At 48.4% G+C, this 23,704-nt stretch overlaps 1 protein-coding gene across 2 annotated transcripts in view; it reads right to left on the bottom strand.

Moving 5' to 3' along the window:
* Positions 1 to 319: 319 nt before the first annotated feature.
* Positions 320 to 23,704, bottom strand: part of KCNG3 (potassium voltage-gated channel modifier subfamily G member 3) — a 40,395-nt gene continuing 17,010 nt past the window's right edge. For both annotated transcript variants that reach the window (XM_007533882.3, XM_016192856.2), the window contains exon 2: positions 320 to 2,411. In XM_007533882.3, coding sequence (XP_007533944.1) covers positions 1,766 to 2,411 — 646 coding nt within the window. In that variant the 3' untranslated portion in view covers positions 320 to 1,765. The remainder of the gene's footprint in view (positions 2,412 to 23,704) is intronic.

A 23,704-nucleotide genomic window follows, 5' to 3' on the forward strand; every position in this document is an offset into this window, starting at 1 on the left:
TAAGCAGGGCCCTGAGAGCTGCAGGTGAGTCTGCACCCTCAAGGCTGGCCTGACCTTCTCCGTGCCCATGCAAGGCTGGAGCTTGGTCATGGCAGTGCCCACCGAGCCAACACTTGTGCTTCCTTTTCCTTGAAAACAGAATCAGGTCCAGGCCACCCCGCCCTGAGCCCCTGTGTGTAGCACTTTGACCTTTTTCATATATATATAAATTTCTTTAGGATAGAGGCAGAGAAAAATTGAGATGGGATGGAAGGATAGGGAGAGAGAAGAGAAAGAGAGGCACTACAGCCCCGCTTCACTGCTCATGAAGTTCCCTCACACACACAGGTATGGAGTGGGAGCTTCAGCCTGAGTCCTTATGAACTGTAACAAGTGAGTTCTACTGGGTGTGCCACCACCCGGCCCCAGCACTACTGGTTAAGACCTTTCTGTGCTGGTTCACTAACTCCTTTGCAGCAACCGTGAGCAGAGCTAAGCCCTAACCACCCGCCAGAGCTCAGCACCACCCATCACATGCCCTGGCCACCCAGCTGGCGTGACACAGCACTGCTGACTGTCTACATATATTCACGCACATATAGATGAGGATTACCATATATATACGGTAATCCAGTGACAATGTTTAAATCTGGTTTGGGTATAAAAAAAGGCTACATGAGTCTTTCCTCTGCTAAATTCCATTAAACCCACAGTGTTGTGGGGGGGGGGGGGACTAAGAGAAAAAGAAGACAAAGCTGGGCTGTGACAGGAAGCTGTTGCTAGCCTGGTTGTTCTGTTGGAAATGTGCTGTTTGGACATCTGAGTGTTAGGACAATTATCACCCCATAACTAGCAGCAGAGGATCCAAATAAAAGGAACTCCAGTCAGAGGCTCAGGCACCAACTTCCAGCTCTCTGGAGTCATTTAGTTAAAGAGGGAAAGGAAATCAGAACTGGGAATGAGAGAAACACCCGAGCTCCTGTGAAGTCACAGGAGAAGCTTGAGAACAGGAGGGGAAGATCCCCCAAGCACTACGCTCCTTGCCTCAAGCTCTGCTTCCCAGTTTAAAATCTGGCCACATTTCTCAAGTATTGGTTAAACAGTTCCTGTGCATGACATATGTTTCCAGCATGCTTCTGACATTGATATGCTAAATGATAAAACATGGAGAGATGAAAGTGTGACTCTCCAACATAAAAAAGCTTGCTGACTTCCAAGTTCCTTCTGAATTCACAAGCCGGGAAGGGAGGGGGGCACACTTGGAAAAGAGAAGCTTTTAGCATTAAGACATTCAGATAATCTGCCTTCACAGACGCAGAAAGCCTGAGTCCACCTGCAGAGCCCCTGCTCTGGGAGATAGGGACAGCTCCAGGGCCTGTCCCTGGCCAGATTCCCCATGCGCTGGGGAAAGGTCCTGATCTAGAGATGGGGACAACTCCATGTCCTGTTTTCCCCAACCCCCACAGGAGTCCCTGTGTGCTGGGGGGGGGGGGGGGGGCACAGTTCTGTCCTGGAGGTGGGGCTAGCTCCATGTCCTGCCCCCCTGGCTAGAGTCTCCATGCACTGGGGGGACAGTCCTCTCCTGAGAGACAAGGACAGCTCCAGTGCCTGCCCCCCTGGCCAGAGCCCCTATGCACTTGTGGAATAGTCCTCTCCTGAGAGACAAAGACAGCTCCAGTGCCTGCCCCTCTGGTCAGAGTCCAATGCACAGGGGGTGGGGGCAGTCCTGCCCCGGGAGACTGAGACAGCTCCATATCCTGCCCTCAGCCAGCACTCAGCCAGCACCCTAGTTCAGGAACTCAGCTGAGAGGCTACGGCCACAACGAGCCGACCGGGACTTGAGCTCGTGGTAGCACTGCACGAAGCTGTGGTAGATGAAGGTGATGGGCAGTGCCAGGAGCACAATGCCGCTGACCACGCACAGCCCCCCCAGGAGACGCCCAGGCACCGTCACCGGGTACATGTCGCCGTAGCCGACAGTCGTCATGGAGATGATGACCCACCAGCAGGCAGCCGGGATGCTGGCAAAGTCGCGGTTGGAGGCATCCAAGTCCAGGCCGTGCTCTAGCAGCTGGGACAGCGCACCGAACACGGCCATGGCCACACCGACGAAGACCAGCAGCATGGCCATCTCGCGGTAGCAGCGCCGCAGCGTCAGGCCCAGTGTCTGCAGCCCAATGAAGTGGCGGGCCAGCTTGATGAGCCAGAAGACGCGCATCACACGCAGGACACGCAGCGTGACGCCCGCCCGCTGCAGCTGCGGGTCCTCGCCTGTGACCAGCGTCATGAGTACCGACGCATAGTAGGGTGCGATGGCCAGCAAGTCGATGACATTCAGCGGCCTCCTGACAAAGTCACACTTGTTCCTGGACACAAGGAAGCGCACCACACACTCTGCCGTGAACCAGCCAATGCAGACGGCCTCAATGATCCTGCGGGGATGAGAAGGGACTGTCAGCTTATTGGGCCAGGCCACAGCCGGACACAGAGCACACACACATCCAAGAAATGAGAGACAGACCCACACAACACCACTGCAGACACCAGGCAGCACAGTCCCCCTAGGTGACTCTGCAGGCAGAGCCGTTCAGACTCTCAGGCAAGCCACTTTCTCTCTCTCTCTCTCTCCCTCTCTCTCTCTTCTTTTCTTTCTTTCCTCCAGGGTTAGCTCCTCAGTGCCAGCAATACAAATCCACTGCTCCTGGCAGCCATTTCTTCCATTATTGGATAGGACTGAGACAAACTGAGTGCTGTGGTCTCCCCCCTCCCACCTATGAAACTGCAGGCTGATAGCATGAAGGTCCTTAGAGACTCGGCTGCCCTCTTCTCAGGCCCGGCAGCCTGGACAGCCCTGCTCACCACTCACCCGGCCTTGTCTTGGGAAGCTGGCTTGCAGATGGTGAGCACCCAGCCCTGGCATGTGCTACCAGAGCCACAGAGATCTCTGGGCCCAGGCTGGCCTGGGTGGCAGATGGGGCATGGGGAAGAGTGTGTGACTCTCAGTGCTCTGCACCCCACACTGAGGGCCCTGTGCCCCCTTGACTGGAACTGAAATGCACTGATTCCCCCTGAAAACACCCCATTTCCCTCTGGCCAGGCATCCAGCTGCCCCCACCTGTCAGCAGGCATGGGTGTGGTCATTGGGCAGGGGTGTGGCCACTGGGTAGAGGTATGATCAGTGGGCAGGGTATGGTCATTAAATAGGGGTGTGGTCAGTGGGCTGGGTTATGGTCAGCAGGAGGCTCTAGGGCATCACAGTCCTGACCACCAGTACTTCAACCAGAGCACAGTTTCTGCTCACCACAAGTGGCTGAACACTTGCTGCGTCATGGTCCCCCCCCCCCCCCCCCCGCAGCCACAGCCGCTCAGACGGAAAACTGGAGTGGGGCTGGGGCTGGTTAAGCATACATTATCATACTCAAGGACCTGGGTTCAAACCCCCACTCCTTACCTGCAGGGGGGAAGCTTCATGAGTGAGTGGTGAAGCAAATGTCTCTCTCCCTTTCTGTCTCCCCATCCCCTCTCAATTTCTCTCTATCCTATCTAAAAAATAAAAGGAAAAAAGTGAAAAAGAGGGTGGGGATGTGAGTGATGTACAGCCACCTGGGCCAGTGTTTCACTGAAGCCATGCCTACAGATGCAGCTCCCTGAGGTCCATGCCAAGGGATGTACTGGGAGGCCCCCAACACCCCTTTTTTATTTTACCCCAGACAGCCAGGTCAACTCTCAGTGCCTGACACCCCCAACTTTCTAGTACCTTCACCCCCAAAGCTGCAGAGAGAGCCAGTTCACCCGAGTGCAGGGCAATCTGTGCACTGAGTGACAAGTACTGTCTTCATGGCGGTGCACCAAGTCCTGGGGAGGGAGCACATGCTCCCAGGCAGAGCTGGAGCAGGCTCCCTGGATCCAGACACCGCTGCCAACACCCCTCTCCTGACAAAGACTGAGGTTTGCCCGCTGGCTCAGAAGAAGCGCCAGCCTCCTGCTGCCCAGCTCTCCCCACCCCAGGCCCCAAGCAGGCCAGGATGGCCCTACCAGGCCTCTCACCGACTGACTGGCGCGGGCTGCAAGCCTTGCTCCCAGGGCTGTGGAGATTTCCAGCAGGAGCAGACTCAGGACTGGAAAACTGCTTTGGCATCCCCAACTTCCCCCTCACTCTCCTCCTCCCCAGCCAATGAGCCATCTTGTTTTGGAAGCACTTCAGAGTGGACTGCAGGCATCAGACAACACTCTCTCCACACTCGAGTGGTCATTAACCAGGCCCGGTGCTCGCTTCACTGGCTCCCTTTGAGGATAGCGTGACCAGCGGTGGACAGCACCAGCCCTGAGTGCTAATTGCTCTGAGTCTTCTGACTGTGCAGCCCTGGATCCTCAGTTCCTATGGAGACAGGGCTCCCTACCACCCAGACATGCCTTGCTTATGCATCCTGGCCTCCATCCTCACTCCCCAACCTTAACTTTCCAGGGGCTTAGTGGCTGCTCACTGGAAGAGGCTGGTGGAGCTCAGGCCTGGGAGGACCCCCTCATGTCCCTCCTCCCCTCCCTCCCCATCCAATCCTTTCTCCTCCCTTCCCCCTCCCCCCTCCTCTCCTTTTCTCCCTTCTTCTCCTCTCCCCTCCCCTCTCCTCTTTCCTGCCCCTTTCCTTCCTTCTCCCCAGCCAGGAAGGCCTCCTAAGTGCCAGAAAGCCTTGCAGCCTTTCCTTAGAGCACACCACCAAAAACAAGGTGGAATTCTGCCAGGCCTTAAACTTATACCATACACAAAAATGAACTCAGAGACCTGAATGTGAGGCCTGAAACTATGAGATCCAGGAAGAAAGCAGGGGCCGTGGGGGGGGGGGGGGGCAGGACTGAGCAACCAGGGACTCCTTGGCTGTGACTCCAAAAGCAGACACAAAACAACAGGACTCCATCACACTTCAAAGCTTTTGCTCATGAAGAGCACAAGCAACCGTGTGCAAAGGGACACTCCAGGGTGAGGGAAATACTAGCAAATCATCTGTTTGAGAGGAAAACATAAGCCTCAGCTCCTCAAGAGCAAAGAAATGAAGTAACCCAGTGAGAATTGAGCAAAAGACATGAGTAGACATTTCTCTGAAGAAGAGAACACAGGGGAGTTGGGCGGTAGCGCAGCGGGTTAAGAGCAGGTGGCGCAAAGCGCAAGGACTGAAATAAGGATCCCTGTTCGAGCCTCCGGCTCCCCACCTGCAGGGGAGTTACTTCACAGATGGTGAAGCAGGTCTACAGGTGTCTATCTTTCTCTCTCTCTCTCTCTGTCTTCCCCTCCTCTCTCCATTTCTCTCTGTCCTATCCAACAACATCATCAATAACTACAACCATAAAACAACAAGGGCCACAAAAGGGAATAAATAAATAAATAAATAAATCTTTTTAAAAAAGAAGAAGAGAACACAGATAAGGAAGAAGCTGGTGGGGGGGGGTGGGTGCTGCCATCACCAGAGAAACACAGATCATACAGCATGGAGACAGCACCCCACAACCAGAAGGAAGTCCACGATCAGAAAAAAACACCCAGACCAGAGGCCCGCAAGTGTCCTCAAGGGCACAGTGGCCTAGGAGCCTTTGTGCAGAGTGGAGAGAGAGGACAGTGGGGTGGCTGCTATGGAAAGGAGAGTGGAGGCTTACCCGCCCCCCCCCCAAAAAAAAAAAAAAAAAGAAAAACAGGACTGCTTCCTTTTTTTCAAAGATTTATTCATGGGCTGGGAGATAGTATAATAGTTTTCTGCCTAAAGCTATGAGGTCCCAGGTTCAATCCCTAGCACCACCATCAGCCAGAGCTGACCAGGACCCTGGTGTGTGTGTGTGTCCATCTGTCTGTGTCCTTCCCTCCCCCAACTGTGTGTATGTGTGTGTTTCTCTCTCTCATAAAAATAAAGATCTAGTCATTTCCATGTGAGGGAGACCAGAGCCTTTCTCCACCCCAGCAAATGAGGAGCACAGACCCTCTGGCAGGCACTGCACTTCCCCCAGCCCTGAGGACAGACCTGAATGGGGGCCATTGGTGCCACCCGTGAGTGAGTCTAAAGAGCTGAAAACAGGGTCCCCGAGGGGACTTCACACCCCACACTCCTGTGTCACAGCAGCTCCAGTGGCCCAAGAGGCCACCAGGGGGATGGGAGGGGATGACAGGCTACAGAAGTGTGGAAGTTGAGGACAACTGTTGCTGAGCTAAGCAGCCACAGAAGGGCTTTGTGCTTCAGGAGACAGAAGGGGGCACCGAGGCCAGCCAGGGCTGGTGAGAAAAGGCGGCTTTGTGTGTGGGGTATAGGGCTGCATATTCACAAGAGGAGAATGGTCTGGATCTGCTGCCCAGTCACGTGAGCACACCTCGCCCTGCTGGACTGCACAGCGAGAGCTGGCAGAGGCTATGGCTGGGTCTTGGCATCTTTTTTGCACTTGGAACTGGGGAATGACTAAGGACCTCACGTTGCACAGTACCATCAAGCAGATGCTCTGGCCCAACCTTCCTTCCCTCTATATTCTGAGAGAGATAGAGATAGAGAGAGATGACAGACACCAGAGCACCACTCCACCATCCACAAAGGGGCCATCAAAGTGCGTTTGACTGGATACAGCACCACTCTGCCCCCATTATTTTCTTAATATGTCATAATATTGTACTTGCTTTTGAGTGTAACTTTCTTATAATTATGCATGTGTGGAAATATATAGGCCGTGTAGTATAATGACTATTTCAGCTGATTTTCTCTTTTTCTGTGTGTGTGTCTAGTTCACTTAGCTTTTCAGGACAGCTATCCAGGAAAAGAATCATGGGTTATTTTCATATTTTAATTTCCTAATTATCTCTGTAATATTGAATTTCAGTTGAGTTCTGCTGGGCAGAAATGACAAGAGCAATCTTCTTGTTTCTCTCTGAAGCCAGGCAGTGCCTGAGGGGGGGTGGCGGGAGGAAGAGGGGGTTAGTGTCCTGTGTCCCCTTCCCCATACCCTAGGAGGCAGCACAGCCATAGGCGCAGGACTGGGGGAAGGTTCTCCTCACTTCTGCAAGGACAGTACAGTGACAAGCACATGACAGTTGTCCAGTTCCAGTCAGTGTTGGGAGTTCTGATCAGTAGCAGGATGTGGGGGGGGGGGGAAGTTGCTCGGTGGCAAAGCACCTGCCTTGCCCTCAGGAGGCCTTGGCCCAGGCCTGGCAGTATGGAAAGACAGAAACAAATACAGCCTGTGGATGGTAGAGGGGAGGGGTGTCCTCCCCTGCCCCCTCTCTCCTCCTCCTCTCTCTCTTTCTCTCTCTCTCTCTCTCTCTCTCACACACACACACACACACACACACACACCAGCTGTGAGGATGAATCATCAAATACAAGGGGGGAACTCCAACTTGTAAACCAGAGGTCCCCGAGACCACAGGTTCAATCCCAAGGCCCACCCTATGCCAGATCTGAGTGGAGCTCTGGTCTCTCTTTGTGTCTTCCCTTATAACAAATAAATCTTTAAAAAATTTAAAAAAAAATTTTTTTTTATTTATCTTATTTATTTATTCCCTTTTGTTGCCCTTGTTGTTTTATTGTTGTAGTTATTATTGTTGTTGTCGTTGTTGGATAGGACAGAGAGAAATGGAGAGTGGAGGGGAAGACAGAGAGGAGGAGAGAAAGATAGACACCTGCAGACCTGCTTCACCGCCTGTGAAGCGACTCCCCTGCAGGTGGGGAGCCGGGGTTCGAACCGGGATCCTTATGCCGGTCCTTGTGCTTTGCGCCACCTGCGCTTAGCCCGCTGTACTACAGCCCGACTCCCAAATCTTTAAAAATTTAATAAATTACTTTTAAACTGAAATAAGACTTTATGGCTCAAGTTTACAGGAATAAAAATGGAAGACAAGCTCTTTGAAGACATGTGATCCCTGAGTGAACAGATAGACACCAGAGTAAGCCGGACGGCACCAGGGCACCGACTGAGGTAGAAGCAGTACACTATTGGTTTATGGACAAAGCCTCAGGTGCTGAGATGTTGGGAGACAGAGAAACAGGCAGCCCTTGTCCCCACAACTGCCTGTGTCTGAGAACACCACTCAACTCCCACCCTCGTGGGTGGAAGGGCCATGACACCAGCAGGGCCATTTCAGGCTGCCATAAGCCTAGGGACACCGTGAAATGACCAATGGTGATGACCCTGTAGCTTCAGGGAGCCTACCTCTGGGCTGGGCTCCCCTCCAGTAAGAGGACAGGCTTTTGGCATGGCAGAGAGAGAGGGCAGGAACTCCCCGCCTCCACCCTCCCCCTCTCAAGAAGTCTGCCTTGTTCCCCAACAGCCACTGAGACACAAACTGTAGGAATGAAGGAGGGTGGCTGACAGCATCTGCCAAGCCCACACTGTGACCCCCAGAGGTGGTGTGGTGGGTAAGGCACTGGGCTCTCAAGCATGGGGGTTGATCCCCAGCATCACCTGTGTCAGAGTGATGCTCTGGTCTCCCCCACCTTATGAATGACTAAACAGATTTAAAAGAAAAAAAATACTACAGATGATCCTGGTGGCACAAGCCTGCACCACCTCCACACACCCTCAGTTACACAAGCCTGTGAGCCCCTCCTTCTGCACACCCCCCAAACAGAACATGGACCCCCAGGAAACAGGCAACACACTGAGCTTCGCAAAGTTACTGGGAGGAGGCACTCAGGATGGAGAGGAGCAGCTGTGGGCTCAGCCATGGAGGGGCAGTCAGGCCCCGGAGTGGACGCTGCTGGACGCTGAGCCCACTGAGCAGGGGCCGGACACAGAGAAGCCACATTGCCAGGCATGTGCTCACTGGATGTGCCAGGCTTAGAGTGCTGGCCCGGGAGCTGGCATCAGTGCTCCCCAGCTGCTTTCTGCTTCTCTCTTGGTACCACTTTGTCCCCTCTGACCCACTGGGATGCCATCTCTGCAGACACGCAGCAGGGTGTGGGTGTGTATCCAAGCAGAGAGGCCACTCAACCCTCTCTGGGGATGGGACAGGGAAGTCTGTGTGACCCTGGGGTCTGTCTATTTTAAGATTTTACCCAAGGAGGGGGCATAGCCTCACTCTGGCATATGCAGTGCCAGGCTCAAACTCAGAGCTCATGCAGGTGAGTCCTGTGCCGCAGCTCTCAGATGCTTCTGTCACTCTGCTGGGCCTTTCAGTCATCCCAAGAAGTATCCTTCCCAAGCCCCCCAGCTTCCTCTGCACCCTGAGCAGACAGCACCCCAGCTGCTACACAGCTGCTCTGCAGAACTTGTGCTCTCCTGGCAAGAGGCACCAGCTCCTGTCAGAGAGCAAAACCATGTCCACACACTTCTGTCACACGGCAAAGGGACCAACAATAGGGAACCAAGGCCAGGATGGCCACACCACTTGTTCTGCAAGGTGCAGGGCCTTCCCAAGGTACATCATGTGCCTCCTACGAAGTGCTGGCAATGCACACAGTACGTACAAGCAGTACACACGGTGCAGTGTGGACAACACACAAGATCAAGTGTCTGCAATGTTCTCAGTACAGTGTGTGTAATGTCCACCACACAGTGTATCTAATATACATGATACAATGTGTATAATTCACATGCTACAGTGTCTATAATATACATGAGGGAAATGCCTGGTTGAGTACACATGCTACCAGGCACAAGGAGCTGGGTTCAAGTTCCTGGCCCCCACTTTCAGGGTAGAAGTTTCAGAAGCAGTGAAGCAGATCTGCAAGTGTCTCTCTTTCCCTCTCCCTCTCTATCTCCCCCTTCAACATCCATTTTTCTCTGTCTCTACCAATAAATAAAATATAAAATATATGTAATGTACATGATGCAGTGCATATAACACGCACAATGCCATGGAGGCAATGTACTTGATACAGTGTGTGGAGCCTACAGGATACAGTGTGTGTGATGGTTTACAGTGTACATGACACCTGCAGGTTCCGTACATGATGGTGCACATAACAGGAAGCATGCACTTGTACACTGGCTCTAGTGTAACCAATGTAGAGCATGTGCCTAGTGAAATGTATGCTGCGTACACGACAGTGTGGGGTGTGTATGAGACAATAATGCCGCAGGACACGATATGTGACATGTGCACGATAGCACATGCACCACGATGCCCACGATGCAGTCTAAGTTGTGCGTATAGTGCAATGCACAGAGTGCCTGGGTGCAGGCTCCAGGGGTACAGCACTCCAGCTGGGATCAGTGTGCTTCTGGGAAAACCCACAGGCAATCACTGTAAATAATTCTTCCCCTCTCTAACGCCTTTTGGCATAATCAATTCCATTTTTGACCCAAATACATGAATTAAGTGCCATTCAGTAGAAGCTGATGCATGGATGCTGATGGAACCCTGTTGTGCTCCTGAGAGCAGGGAGAGATAGCATCTAGAGCCCAGGACAGAAATGGCCATGCAGCCTGGGAGGCTGGGAGGTGGCAAGCAGGCTGGACTCTGGGCTTAGGAGCATGGGTTCAAGCCTGACTCTGATACATGCCAGGGCAGGTCTCTCTCTCTCTCTCTCTCTCTCTCTCTCTCTCTCTCCCTCCCTCCCTCTCTTTCTCTCCTGTTTATTTGTGGAAATGAATGAAAAATAAGCCTCAAAGAAAGAAGAAATGGTGGTGGTGCTTAGTCAGTGTGGCCATTTGTTTGCTTTTAACTGATCAGATGAGATAAAAAGCTTAACTCTGAGGCCCATTCAATAGACAGCTGAAGACAGGGCAGCAGCAAGAACCCAAGCCCTCAGCCCCCTTGCTCTTCAGCCAGACTCACGCTCTGCAGAGTGCACTCATGGCCGCTCCCTCCCTCCTCAGCTCTTTTGAAGTAAGCCCCAGATGCAGGTGTCTCTCCTACAGGAATTCTCGACCTTTCTGGTGGGTCCATTAAGTGTTCAGAGGGAGACAGGAGGCCTTGTGGTCTCCTGAGACCAAGCAGTGCAGGCAGGTGGTACGTTACAGAGGGGACAATAAACACATCAACTTGAATGTGAACCTGTACCCACCCATCCATCCGTCCATCCATGTAGCTACCCATCCACCCACCCATGCATTCTTACACCCAGGTACCCAATCTATCAATCATCCAGGTATTCACCCATGCACCCATGTACCCAAGCATCCATTCATGACCAAGTTCACAAGTGTCCACCAAGCACAGAGAGCCAAGCACAGAGAGCCAGAGAAGAGTCTCAAGCCAGCACTGAGGTTGTGGGCGATGCCTTTACTGGGGGAAGCTGACTAAAGGGACACCAGAACTCTACCAAGTTTACAACTTCCTATAGAGATCAAATCCTTCAAGACAGGGAGGCTGAGCAGGAGGGAGGGAGGGAGTTAGGGAGGGAGAGAGGGAGGCATAGACAGATAGATGGATGACAGAAGGGATGGATGGGATGAATGGATGGGTGGGCAGACAGATGTATAGACAGATAATCACTATGATACCTAATCATGACTTATACTAAAGTATTCAGTAACTATGTTGTTTAAATAAATTTCAGTATAATAAATTGTATCATGGTGGGAGTATATAGCATAATGGGTATGTAAAGAGACTCCCATGCCTGAGACTCCAACGTCCCAGGTTCAATCCCCCGCACCACCATAAGCCAGAGCTGAGCAGTGGTCTAGTAAAAATAAATACAAATAAATAAATAGGGAGTCAGGCGGTAGTGCAGCGGGTTAAGTGCAGGTGGCGCAAAGCACAAGGACTGACATAAGGATCCCGGTTCAATCCCCTGGCTCTCCACCTGCAGGGGAGTCACTTCACAGGCGGTGAAGCAGGTCTGTCTTCCCTCCTCTCTCCATTTCTCTCTGTCCTATCTAACAACGATGACATCAATTACAACAACAACAATAACTACAACAATAAAACAACTAGGGCAACAAAAGGGAATAAATAAATAAATATTTTTTAAATTTTTAAATAAATAAATAATAAAAAGTAAAAATAAGTAAGTATAGCATTAGTGAGCCCAGCCTTTTACCAGTCTCCTGAAATGTCTAGGAAAGATATACATTTGTTGTGCTAATTAAAAAATTAAAGATAATGCTTACAAAGGGGAAACAGCATAATGTTCTGCATAAGATTTTCATGCCTAATCTTCTGAAATCTCAGGTTCAATCCCCAGGACCACCAAAAGCTAGTGCTGAGCATTACTTTTGGGGAAAATAAATAAATAAAATGCACATGGGCTGGACAGGGGCATACCTGGTTAAGCGCACGAATCACTATGCACAAGGACCTGGTTTGAGTCCTTGCTCCCCACCTGCAAGGGGATGCTTCACAAGTAGTGAAGTAGGTCTTTCTTCCTCTCTATCTCTCCTCCTCTGTCAATTTCTCTCTGTCCTGTCAAATAAAAAAGAGAAAATGACAGCCAAAAGCAGTGAATTCATAGTGCTGGTATCAATCCCCAGCAATAACCCTGATGGTAATAAAAAATTTTTTAAATTAAAATGCACTATAACCCTTACTTTATACTACACACAAAAATTATTAAGAAGGGTTATCACAACCTGCGCCGCCATGCCACAGTAAGCTGCCACTGGCTTTCTGTTTCAGATTGTGTCCAGAGACACCAACTCCAATATCTGTTGAGACCTTTCCTAACATATGGGACTACCTAGTTCAATTTCAGATTGCACATTCTCTAACAAAGTTACAGAGCCCAGATATAGGCTAGGGACTAGGGGGCTGGGTACATATATACACATATCCATAAGTTAAGGGCAGCTATACACCTCAAAGGAAAAGTATTTAATAGTCCTCTGTGACTAGACTTTGACCTAATAAGCTTGGCAATCTAGTAGAATGACCTAGAGAAGGCACCATAATTTTTTAACCAAATATTCATTACTTAGGCATAGACACCTTCCACTCCTACCCCCTACATCACTTTCCTCAAACACTCTATCTACTCAACTACTCAACTACACAAAAGTAAGATATATCTCCTAGTATTTTCTGGCAGCATCAGCATTACTGTCACTCCATGATAATATTTAAGAGAAACACTGTATACAACTAGCCAAGAGATAAATATACTGGCAATATATTTGTATATGTATATATATACATATATATATATATATGTATGTATGTATGTATGTATCTCAATTAAAGGCAATTATTGTTCCTAGGACAACATTTATTAGAATCATCAGACAAATAAATGCAGTAAAACTTGAGGTTAACTCAGACTCCACTAAAATCCTAGGTGTATTTCTTCCCCAACTTGAGGCCAGACCCCATAAACCTAATACTGGTTTGGATACAGCAAATGGCACTTAATGCTTTAACAACTGGGAGAAAGTCTAAGCTTGTCAGAAACAAGGGACTACAAAGGCTGGATAAGGGTAAGAAACTGGCTCACTAAATGATGGCCTTTTTGGTCAATACCAGGCCACCCCATCACGTAGGGCCCTAGTTAGGGAATCTTTGGTTTCCTCTATAAATATGATGAGCCTAGATCTCTGATAGATTCCTCTCTCCACCATCATTGCTCACTTCAGGAAAGTCATCATAAGCCCTTTTGTGATTCTCTCCAGGAACTTGCCCTCACTATAAAGCAGAAATGGTAAGGACTACCCCACTCTCCAAAAGGAAGCTGGGTCATCCTACCCTGCCACTTGAGTAAGACTGGTCCTGAAATGAGTGCAGCCTAGAATGTTCCCAGTTGTGATCATGGACTGTGAGCTCAGACAGGCAGGGACTCGGAGGTTATACAGGTTCCTGTGCTAAATATGAATATACATGAGCTCTGAGTCAGACTGATGTAGTAAACAGTTAATTGGGGGCCAGGCAGTGGCACACCTGGTTAAGTGCACACACTACAGTGCGCAAGGACCCAGGTTCAAGCCCCTAGTCCCCACCTGCAGGGGAAAGCTTCACAAGTGGTGGAGCAGGGCTGCAAGTGTCTCTCTGTCTCTCTCTCTTTCTATCTCCCCCTCTCCTCTCAATTTCTTTCTATCTAATAGATAAATAAAAATTAAAAAAAAACTTTGGGGGCCAGGTGGTAGCACTCCTGGTTAAGTGCACATGTTAACAATGCTCAAGGATGCAGGTTCAAGGCCCCGGTCCCCACCTGCAGTGGGAAAGCTTTGTGAGCAGTGAAGCAGTGTAGCAGGTGCCTCTCTGTCTCTCTCCCTCTCTATCATTCGCTTCCCTCTTGATTTATGGCTGTCTCTATCCAATAAATAAATTTTTAAAATATTTATTTATTCCCTTTTGTTGCCCTTGTTGTTTTATTGTTGTAGTTGTTACTGATGTCATTGTTGTTGGATAGGATAAAGAGAAATGGAGAGAGGAGGGGAAGACAGAGAGGGGGAAAGATAGACACCTGCAGGCCGGCTTCGCCACCTATAAAGTGACCTTCCTGCAGGTGGGGAGCTGGGGGCCCGAACTGGTATTCTTGAGCCGGTCCTTGCACTTTGCACCACCTGTGCTTAACCCGCTGCGCTACCTACTGCCCAACTCCCCCAATAAATAAATTTTAAGGGAGTCAGACAGTAGTGCAGCGGGTTAAGTGCAGGTGGCACGAAGCACAAGGACTGGCATAAGGATCCCGGTTCGAGTCCCCAGCTCCCCACCTGCAGGAGAGTCGCTTCACAGGAGGTGAAGCAGGTCTGCAGGTGTCTGTCTTTCTCTCCCTTTCTCTGTCTTCCCCTCCTCTTTCCATTTCTCTCTGTCCTATCTAACAATGACGACATCAATAACAACAACAATAGTAACTACAACAACAATTTAAAAAAACAAGGGCAACAAAAGAGAAAATGAACAAAATATATTAAAAAAAGACTCTAAAAAAAAAAAAGACTTTGGAGTGCCAAGCATGAAAGTCTTTAAAAAAAACAAAAAAGCAGGGAGTCGGGCGGTAGCACAGCGGATTAAGCGCATGTGGTGCAAAGCGCAAGGACTGGCTAAGGATCCCAGTTCGAGCCTCTAGCTCCCCACCTGTAGGAAAGTCACTTCAAAGGTGGTGAAGCAGGTCTGTAGGTGTCTATCTTTCTCTCCCCTTCTCTGTCTTCCCCTCCTCCCTCCATTTCTCTCTGTCCTAGCCAACAACGACGACAACAATAATAACAACAACAATAAAACAACTAGGGCAACAAAAGGGAATAAATAAATAAATAAATAAATATTAAAAAACAGTTAATTGTACTCATATATTTTCTTCAGGTATGGGAGCTACTCTATACCCTAATCCAACTTTCTAGTTCTGTTCTCAACTCTGACAGCATTTTCCTTCCTCCATGTTAGCTATCAAGCTCAAGCAAAGATTACTACAGTCATGAGCCCCTAGGAACATACCTAAAATGGACTTCCTAGCATTTTTCCACCCCAAAATTTCTATTTTCATCTATTCTATCCCTACTTTTTGGTTTCTGTTCATTAAACATTTTGTTCTGCTCTATATCTTACTACCTTATAGCCACCAAGTTGCAGATTCTATTATGATTCCATCCTGAACAACCTGGGCAGACCACCTCACCAATGTGCCCCAGAACATCACCTCTCCAGAGCCCTATCCCACTAGGGAAAGACAGAGACAGGCTGGGGGTATGGATCAACCTGCTAATGCCTGTGTCAAGCAGAGAAGCAATTACAGATGACAGAACTCCCACCTTATGCACCTAAAAAAGAATTTTGATCCATACTCCTAGAGGGGGAGAAATGTTAGAGGAAGATGACTAGAGAGCTCTGAACCCCAGTTCCAACAGGACCCTAAGAGAGAAAAGGAAAAAAGGAAGAACATTTGGAAGTAGCAATAGGTGTAGGTATGACTTAGAAAGGAAGAAAAGGCAGAACCACAGAAGAAAAGGGGTGTGTGTATATATATATTAATCAACTCCACTCCTATCTGTGATCTTGGTAGAATGACTGCAGTTTCCAATAGAGGGAATGGGGACACAGAACTCTGTTGGTTGGAACAGTGTGGAAATATGCCCGTTACTTTATGGTTTTGTAAATCAACATTAAATCATTGATAAAATGAAATAAATTATTAAGAAGGAGCACAAAGCACAAAAGATAAAAAACCATAAAGATTTTAGGAGATGAAGGAAACATCTTCGTGAAAAGTGGTGGGCAAACTTCCTTAGGAAGTAAGTAAGTAAGGACATAAAGTGTGAATGGAAATAGTGAATTAATCTTGGATATAATTTAAAACTTGAGCATAGCAAACACATCACTAAGAAAAGGAACAGGGGGACTGGGTGGTGGCACACCTGGTTAAGTATACATATTGCTATGAGTGAGAACCGGAGTTCAAAACCCCTGTCCCCACCTACAGGGGGGAAACATCACAAATGGTGAAGCAGGGCTGCAGGTATCTCTCTCTCTTTCTCTCTGTCTCCTTTCCCTCTCAATTTCTCTGTTCTATCAAATAAAATTAATAAAGTTTAAAATAAGTAAGTAAATAGGCACGGGAAGTGGTGCAATGAAGTGTCGGGACTTCAAGCATGAGGTCCCTCAGTTCTATCTCCAGCATCACGTGTGCCAGTGGGATTCCTCTGTGTTCTTCTTTTCGTCTTAATAAATACATTTTTAGAAAAGAAAATGAGTGGTCTGGGAGGTGGCGCAGTGGTAAAGCTTTGGACTCTCAAGCACGAGGTCACGAGTTTGATCCCCGGCAGCACATGTGCCAGAGTGGTGTCTGGTTCTTTTGCTCTCATCCTATCTTTCTCATAAGTAAATAAAATCTTAAAAAAAAAAAAAAAAAAAAGAAGGAAAGAAAGAAAGAGAGATAGAGAAAGAAAGGAAGGAAGAAAATGAATAGGCAAGTCAAAGAGAAACATTCACTAAACTTTTATCTAACAGAAGACTGGTATCCAGGATGTATATAAAAATTCGTAAAATTCAACAGTAAAGACAAAACTTCCAGCTTAAAGGCACGCTAAGCATCTGAGCAAGCATTTCACATGAGCCTAGAAGCCCATGAAAAGATGACAACTTTCTCATTATCAGAGAAACATTAAATGCTGTGGAAGTAGCTTACAACACACCCAAGAGAACAACCCAAACTCACAGGATTGGCAACACCCAGTGTCACAGGGTATGTGTGACCCAGCCACCCCTGCGTTGCTGGAGAGCAGGAGACTGGAACAAGGGCTCTGAGATCAGGCCTGGCAGGGGCCCCAGTGCCCTGGATGGACGTTGATTGCGCCAAAGCATGAGGCCATCAGCGAGGCCGTTTCCTGCACTGTGTCCTCATGAGAGCGAGCTGTGTGTATGACCCAGAAACAGAGTGAAGGGGGCAGGGAGGACACTGAGAAACCAATGAAGTAATAAAAAGAACACAAAGATACAGAAAGAAGAGGGAATGAAACCAAAGGCTGGCTCTGAGGGCCAGGGAAGGAAAGCTTGTCCGGATCATCATGGGCGCTCTGTGCTCATAGCAGCAGGGGCACTGCCTCAGTGAGCAGACATGCAGACAAGGACCGACGGACCTCTGGGTCATTGAGGGAGCCAGGTCAGGACTTCTCCACCATGCTGGAGGAAGCTTCCAGAAGGGAAAGTAAAACAAGGTCCCTGGCATCACAGATGACTATAGGTAGATCAAAGACCAAGTTTAAAAACTTAAACAGTTACAAATGTTAACTTTTATGGAACATGAAAGAACTCATGCTTTTGGTGATATGACTGCTTCCTTAAATAATAACAACAAACTATAAAGGAGTCTATTGGTATATCTATCATGAAATGCACAGCTTCTGGGTGGGATATAGTTCAGCATTAGAGCAAGGATTCACAGGTACTGCAGATGCCACAGCTGAGCAGTGCTCTAGCTTCTTTCTTTCATAAGAAAAATTATTGTAATTGTAGCCAGAAGAATGACCCACCAGGCAGAGTGCAGGACTAGTGCACTGAATACCCCAGGTTCAATCCCCAGATTCCCATATGACTGAGCAGCATATCTCTCTATCCTCTCCCCTCCCACACATATATTAATTCATAAGCAAAATAACTCTTTAAAATAAGCAAATTAACATGTAAAATAATGGAATACACTGCCCAGCTGCTGTCCTCACACAACACATGGGGTAGGGATAAAGACTTCAGCTGCTGACTCCTTAGGGCACAGAAAAACCAGCCAAGGACACAGACACATCACCCACAGGAGCAGACTCAAGTGGCACATGGCACAAGTCAGGGGACACGCTCTTCCTGGTGCAGCGGGAGACACACATGAGCATCCAGGGAGGCACCTGCTCCCACTGGCACAGACAAAATTACAGACACTGATCCCCCCAGAGGTCAGGTAAAAGGCCGGAGTGATGCCCTCACTCTGGAAAACAGTCTCCATCTCTTAAATCAAACAGCACTGACCACTGTGATCTAGGAAATTCCACACCAAAGGATTGGTCCAGGAGAAAAGAAGACATCAAAATACTCGTACACGAGCTCTTGCAATGGGGCTATTCACCACTAAACACAGGACATAAGCGCACACACACACACACACACACACACACACACACACACACACGCACATACACACACACACACACACACACACACACACACACACACACACGCTACTAGTCTCAGAATGTTGCAGCAGTGGGGCACAAGACAAGTAGGACTGAGGTCCTGGGTTCAAATCCCAACACCATAAGTACCAGAGTGATGCTCTGGTTTTCTCTCCTTTTAGTAAATTAATCTTGGGGTCTGAGAGAGCACAGAATGGTTCTACAAAATCACTTTCAGGCCTGAGACTCTGGAGTCCAAGATTCAATCCCCAGCACCACCATAAACCAGTGCTGAGCAATGCCCTGGTTAAATAAATAAATAAATCTTTAAAATAATAACAAAGACAACAGGGGGGGCATATAGTGGTATAACTGACTGAACACACGTATTAGAATGTGCAAAGACCTAGGTTCAAGGGGCAAAAGTTTTCTTTTTTTTTTTTTTTATTTTGCCTCCAGGGTTATTTCAGTGACTGCACTACAAATACACTGCTCCTGGTGGCCATTTTTCCCATTTTGTTGCCCTTGTTATTTATCGTTGCTGTTGTTATTATTATTGTTGTTATTGCAGTTGTTGTTGGATAAGACACAGAGAAATTGAGAGAGGAGGGGAGACAGAAAGGGGGAGAGAAAGATAGACACCTGCATACCTGCTTCACCACCTGTGAAGCGACCCCTCCCCCTGAGGGTGGGGAGTCACGGGCTCGAACCAGGATCCTTACGCCGGTCCTTGCGCTTCACACCATGTGCCATCAACCCGCTGCACTACTGTCCGACCTCCTAAACAAATCTTTTTTTTTTTTTAAATATTTTATTTATTTATTTAATAATGAGAAAGATAGGAAGAGAGAGAGAGAATAAGAACCAGACATCACTCTGGTACATGTGCTGCTGGGGACTGAACTCAGGACCTCATGCTTGAGAGTCTAGTTCCTTAGCCTCTGCACCACCTCCCAGATCACTAAACAAATCTTTTTAAGAGAGGGAATAAGATGGGCTGGATGGTGGCACACTCAGTTGAGCACACACATTACAGTGCACAAGGACCCAAGTTCAAACTTCCAGTCTCCACCTGCAGGGCAGATGTTTCATGAGTGGTGAAGAAGTGCTGCAGGTTTCCCCTATCTCTCTCCTCATCTCTCCTTTGCCTCTCATTTCTTTCTCTCTTCTTTCTTTCTTTCTTTCTTTCTTTCTTTCTTCCTTTCTTTCTTTCTTGTCTCCAGGGTTATTGCTGGGGCTCAGTGCCAGCATTATGAATCCACTGCTCTGGAGGCTATTGTTAACCTTGTTGTTTATCGTTGTTGTTGTTATTTTTGCTAGATAGGACAGAGAGAAATTGAGAGAGGACAGGAATAGAGAGGAGGAAAGAAATATAGACACCTACAGAACTGTTTCACCGTTTTTGAAGCGACCCTCTGAAGGTGGGGAGCCAGTTCTGAAACCGAGATCCTTGTGCCGGTCCTTGCACTTTACACCATGTGTGCTTAACCCACTGCGCTACCACCCAGCCCCCTACCTCTCAATTTCTATCTCTATTCAAAACCAACAGAGAAGGGGGAGGGGGAGGACAGGGGAATAGTTGGGAATCAGAGTTGGGTAGGAGGCTGCTGGATGCTGGTGTGGTGTACATGGGGAACCCTAGACTGACTCCCCAGTACCACACAGAACAGATGTGCAGAAATAAAGCAGCAGCTTTTGTCCAGTCATGGAGATTGGTGTTGGTAGCTGTCACCGCTCTGACAGGGGCCTTGGACACATCTGAGTAGGGGGACGGTGGCAGTGAGGGGACGGTGGCAGTGAGGCCCCAAGCTGGGCCACCACAGGCTAGTCCCAAGCTGGAAGCAGGTAAGTGTCTGTGTGTGTGTTGGGGGGGGTGGTGGGTTGTGGCAGGTGGGAAGTATCTTCTCAGTGGGATGAAAATGTTCTGGAACATTCTGTAGATGCCTGCACACCATGACGACTATAGTAGAGTCAGCCTATTGTTCACTTCATGGAGGTGGGTTCAAGGGTGCCCTGTCTGTACACCTTTCCTGAAGGAGGAGGGCCAGGTGGTGGGGCCTCCTCAGAGAGCACAGGGAAGCACAGCACAGCCCAGAGAGGAGCTGCAGCTGCGGGGGTGAAGAGAATGGCAGTGGAACATGCCCTGGGGCTAAGGCAGCCGGGCACAGAGAAGCAGCCTGGCCTCCAGCCGGCAGACCCAGCATGGGGCAGGGGTGTGTGTGAAGGGGACCCTAAGGGGAGCAGAGCAAGTTAGGGTACCAACCCTCACCCATCCACCTGCTGTGTCAGTGGACAGCGAGATGGGCCTCACGCCTTTCTCTGACTTCTTCCTTCCCTTTCCTTTCTTTTATTTTATTTACTTTTGGATAGAGATAGACAGAAAATGAGAGAGAGGTAGAGATACAGAAGAACAAAGAGAGACACTTGCAGGCCTGCTTCATCACTCGTGAAGATTCTCCAACCCCTGCAGGTGGGGGTTGTGGGTCTGATGTGTGCTTGAGCATGGATGGCTGACCCACACGGAAGTCCATCTATCAGTCTCCCTTGGCATGCCAGCCTTATGGTCAAACGAGATGTGGCAAGTGTACTCGGGGGAATTCCAACCTTCCTATCAGCCTCGCCGCATCACCTACCCCTCCCCCCTTTCTGGTGGGCTTCGCCTTCCTTATATTTCTATTTTCCTGTTCCTGCATCACCATCCATACCCTCATTGCCTTGCTCTCTTTTCCCTTATAAGGAGATATTGGCCCCATTGGTCATCTGGCTACTTCCCCTGCACAGCTACCCCTTTATAAACTTGTAACTGCATCAATAAAGATGCTCTGTTCCTGGCAATGGGACCCTAAAGAGGTTTGATTATCGTCTGCTGCCATGATATGCTGGAAGATCCCTTTAGCAAACTCACTCCTGCCTCATTCCCGAGGAACCCTGACATCTGGCGCCCAACCTCATGGGACACATTTCCCCCACTGGGAGCACTCCACAAGGCAGAAGAGACCCGATAGTGGCAGTTCCCAGAGTTCCGGACTCGGGATATTGGGCTCCTGAGACCTCAGTGGCTCCTAAGCCCTCAGTGGCTCCTAAGCCCTCAGTGGCCCCAGTCTTTCAAGGCACCACAGGTCCTTTATTTTCTATTCCTTTTATTTCTGAGGTAAGGGAACCATCACAAGGGACATGATACGAGACACGATAATTTAGGATCTGTGGCCAGGGCACTCCCTGGCATGATTCAAAGGTTGCATCCCCTCTGTCTGCCCCCGACTGCCCGTATGAGTGGTGGATCTGCTTCTCACCTCTCCTCTTAAATTAGGCTTGTGTCTAGGGACTGCACGTTGGCCAGCCCCCAAACACCTCTTTTTCTGCCTATCATGGGCAATCTTCCCACAGCCAATGGAACCCCCAACTTAGGTGCCTTCATGCCCTCCTAGAAACTCACGGATTAAGCTCTCTAGAAAACAAGCCATTTCTTTCTGGGATGTTGTCACCTGAGTTGCTCCTTGGCTATCCAGAGATAACATCTATGAATCAGACACCTGGGTCCAGGTAGTTTAGCTCACAAAGAGGAAACAGAGAGAATTCTTGAACTCCCTTTACATTTCATGGCCATTGTCACAGCTCTCCACCAATGCACCAACCCCACTGAATCAAAGCCCCTGCCCCAGACAACAAGCCCTCCCCCATTAATGGAAAGGTTGAATAAGACTCTGATGAAGAGGCAGTGATAACTCAAAGATCAGATGGCTTGTCTTTCTCAGGCCTACAAGGCACCTCAGACCCCTATGGACCTCCCTCCATCCAAATCAAAATATGCTCTCCTGCCACCTTATGCCGAGCCTTCCACTCCCTCTTGTGATCCCCCATCTTTGCTGACCACTCCACCTTCTGACACAGAGCACCTGTGCCGCCTCCAAGATCAGAACCTTCACAGCAATCCCATTTCTTTTATTAATTAATTTTTTAGGGTTTGGTGAGCTCTCTCGACAACACCTTGCCCTTGTGGATTGTAAGGAATACCTGTGGTATGAGTAATACCCCAAAGTGAGCAAAAGGCCTTGAATTGTTGGCCAGTAAATACAGGACCATTATCAGTTTTGACCTGTAAGGGGAAGCCCATAATAGCAAAACAAGATAACACATGGGACACAAGTTTCTTGCCATTTTCACCAGTTTGAGCTGTAGCCCAGATAAACTTGGAGTATGTATCTATAGTTACAAAGACATGCTTTTGCCTGTCAAACTGTGGGCTGTGACCCCAGGGGCTTGGATCCCGGGTGTTCTGATAAAGGAGGCACAGGAGGAGCAGGTTTTAATAATGCGTCTAAGCTGGGCTATAGGAATGTCTGGAAAACACACTTGTAAGCCTTTAAGGTTGGTATGGGTACAGCAGCAAGAACGGGTCTTTGGAGAGAGGCACACACCAAAGAATGAGAGGCATTGGGGGGTAGTTCGAAATCTAAATTTTTGTAAATTTTGAAAAGATTAAGTGTAGCCAAGACTATGGCTAATTGTATGTTGTGGGAGTATATAAAAACTAGGGATGTGAGCGACCTTAGGGGTCAGTACACACCCACGAGTAAAACATATGAATACTGTTGTCGTCACATAAGCTGAAATTGAACTACATATACGGGAACTTCTTATATTAAAATCTTACCATATGTGCAGTTGGTTCTTCATGTGAAGGCTCATCACAGCTATAATTGTTCACTTGTGAAGAAAAAACTTGTGCCAAGTTAGAAGTTCACTAGAACTGATAACTCAATGATTAGAATTGGCTTAAATATCTTTATACAATTTTGGAAGGCCTTTTTAATAATAAAAGGATTATCATCTCTTTAGTATGATATAAAGCTGCTTAAATAATTAAAGCACAATATTATAACTTAGTTTACTGCTAGGATCTAGTAATTTATTTATTATACATTTATCAAAGGTTTGCTTAATTACTTGTTCATAGTCTTATATTTTAGCTGTATATTATTTCTTATGTAACACCCTTTGGATGAGTAAGGTTGAATATAAAACTTTACTAGATCTTACACTTTAAAATTCTGACATAAGCATGTTTGTTGGAAAGGCAGAGGCCAGCAAAAAGCTTCATTTGCCCTGGATATTTATAGTCTTATTAAAAAAACCCTTAGATCTTGAAGGGGCCTTAGTTAAAACATAGTCCTTGAAGGCCAAGAAAAATGGCTGGTGTATAAGCTATAGTTTTTCTCTGGCTCACAGAGCACCCCCACACACACACTGCATAAGGAGGGGGCGGAGCTAGGGGAGAAGGTTAGTG

This window comes from Erinaceus europaeus, chromosome 3, assembly GCF_950295315.1.
Source record: "Erinaceus europaeus chromosome 3, mEriEur2.1, whole genome shotgun sequence".
Classification (NCBI taxonomy): Eukaryota; Metazoa; Chordata; class Mammalia; order Eulipotyphla; family Erinaceidae; genus Erinaceus; species Erinaceus europaeus.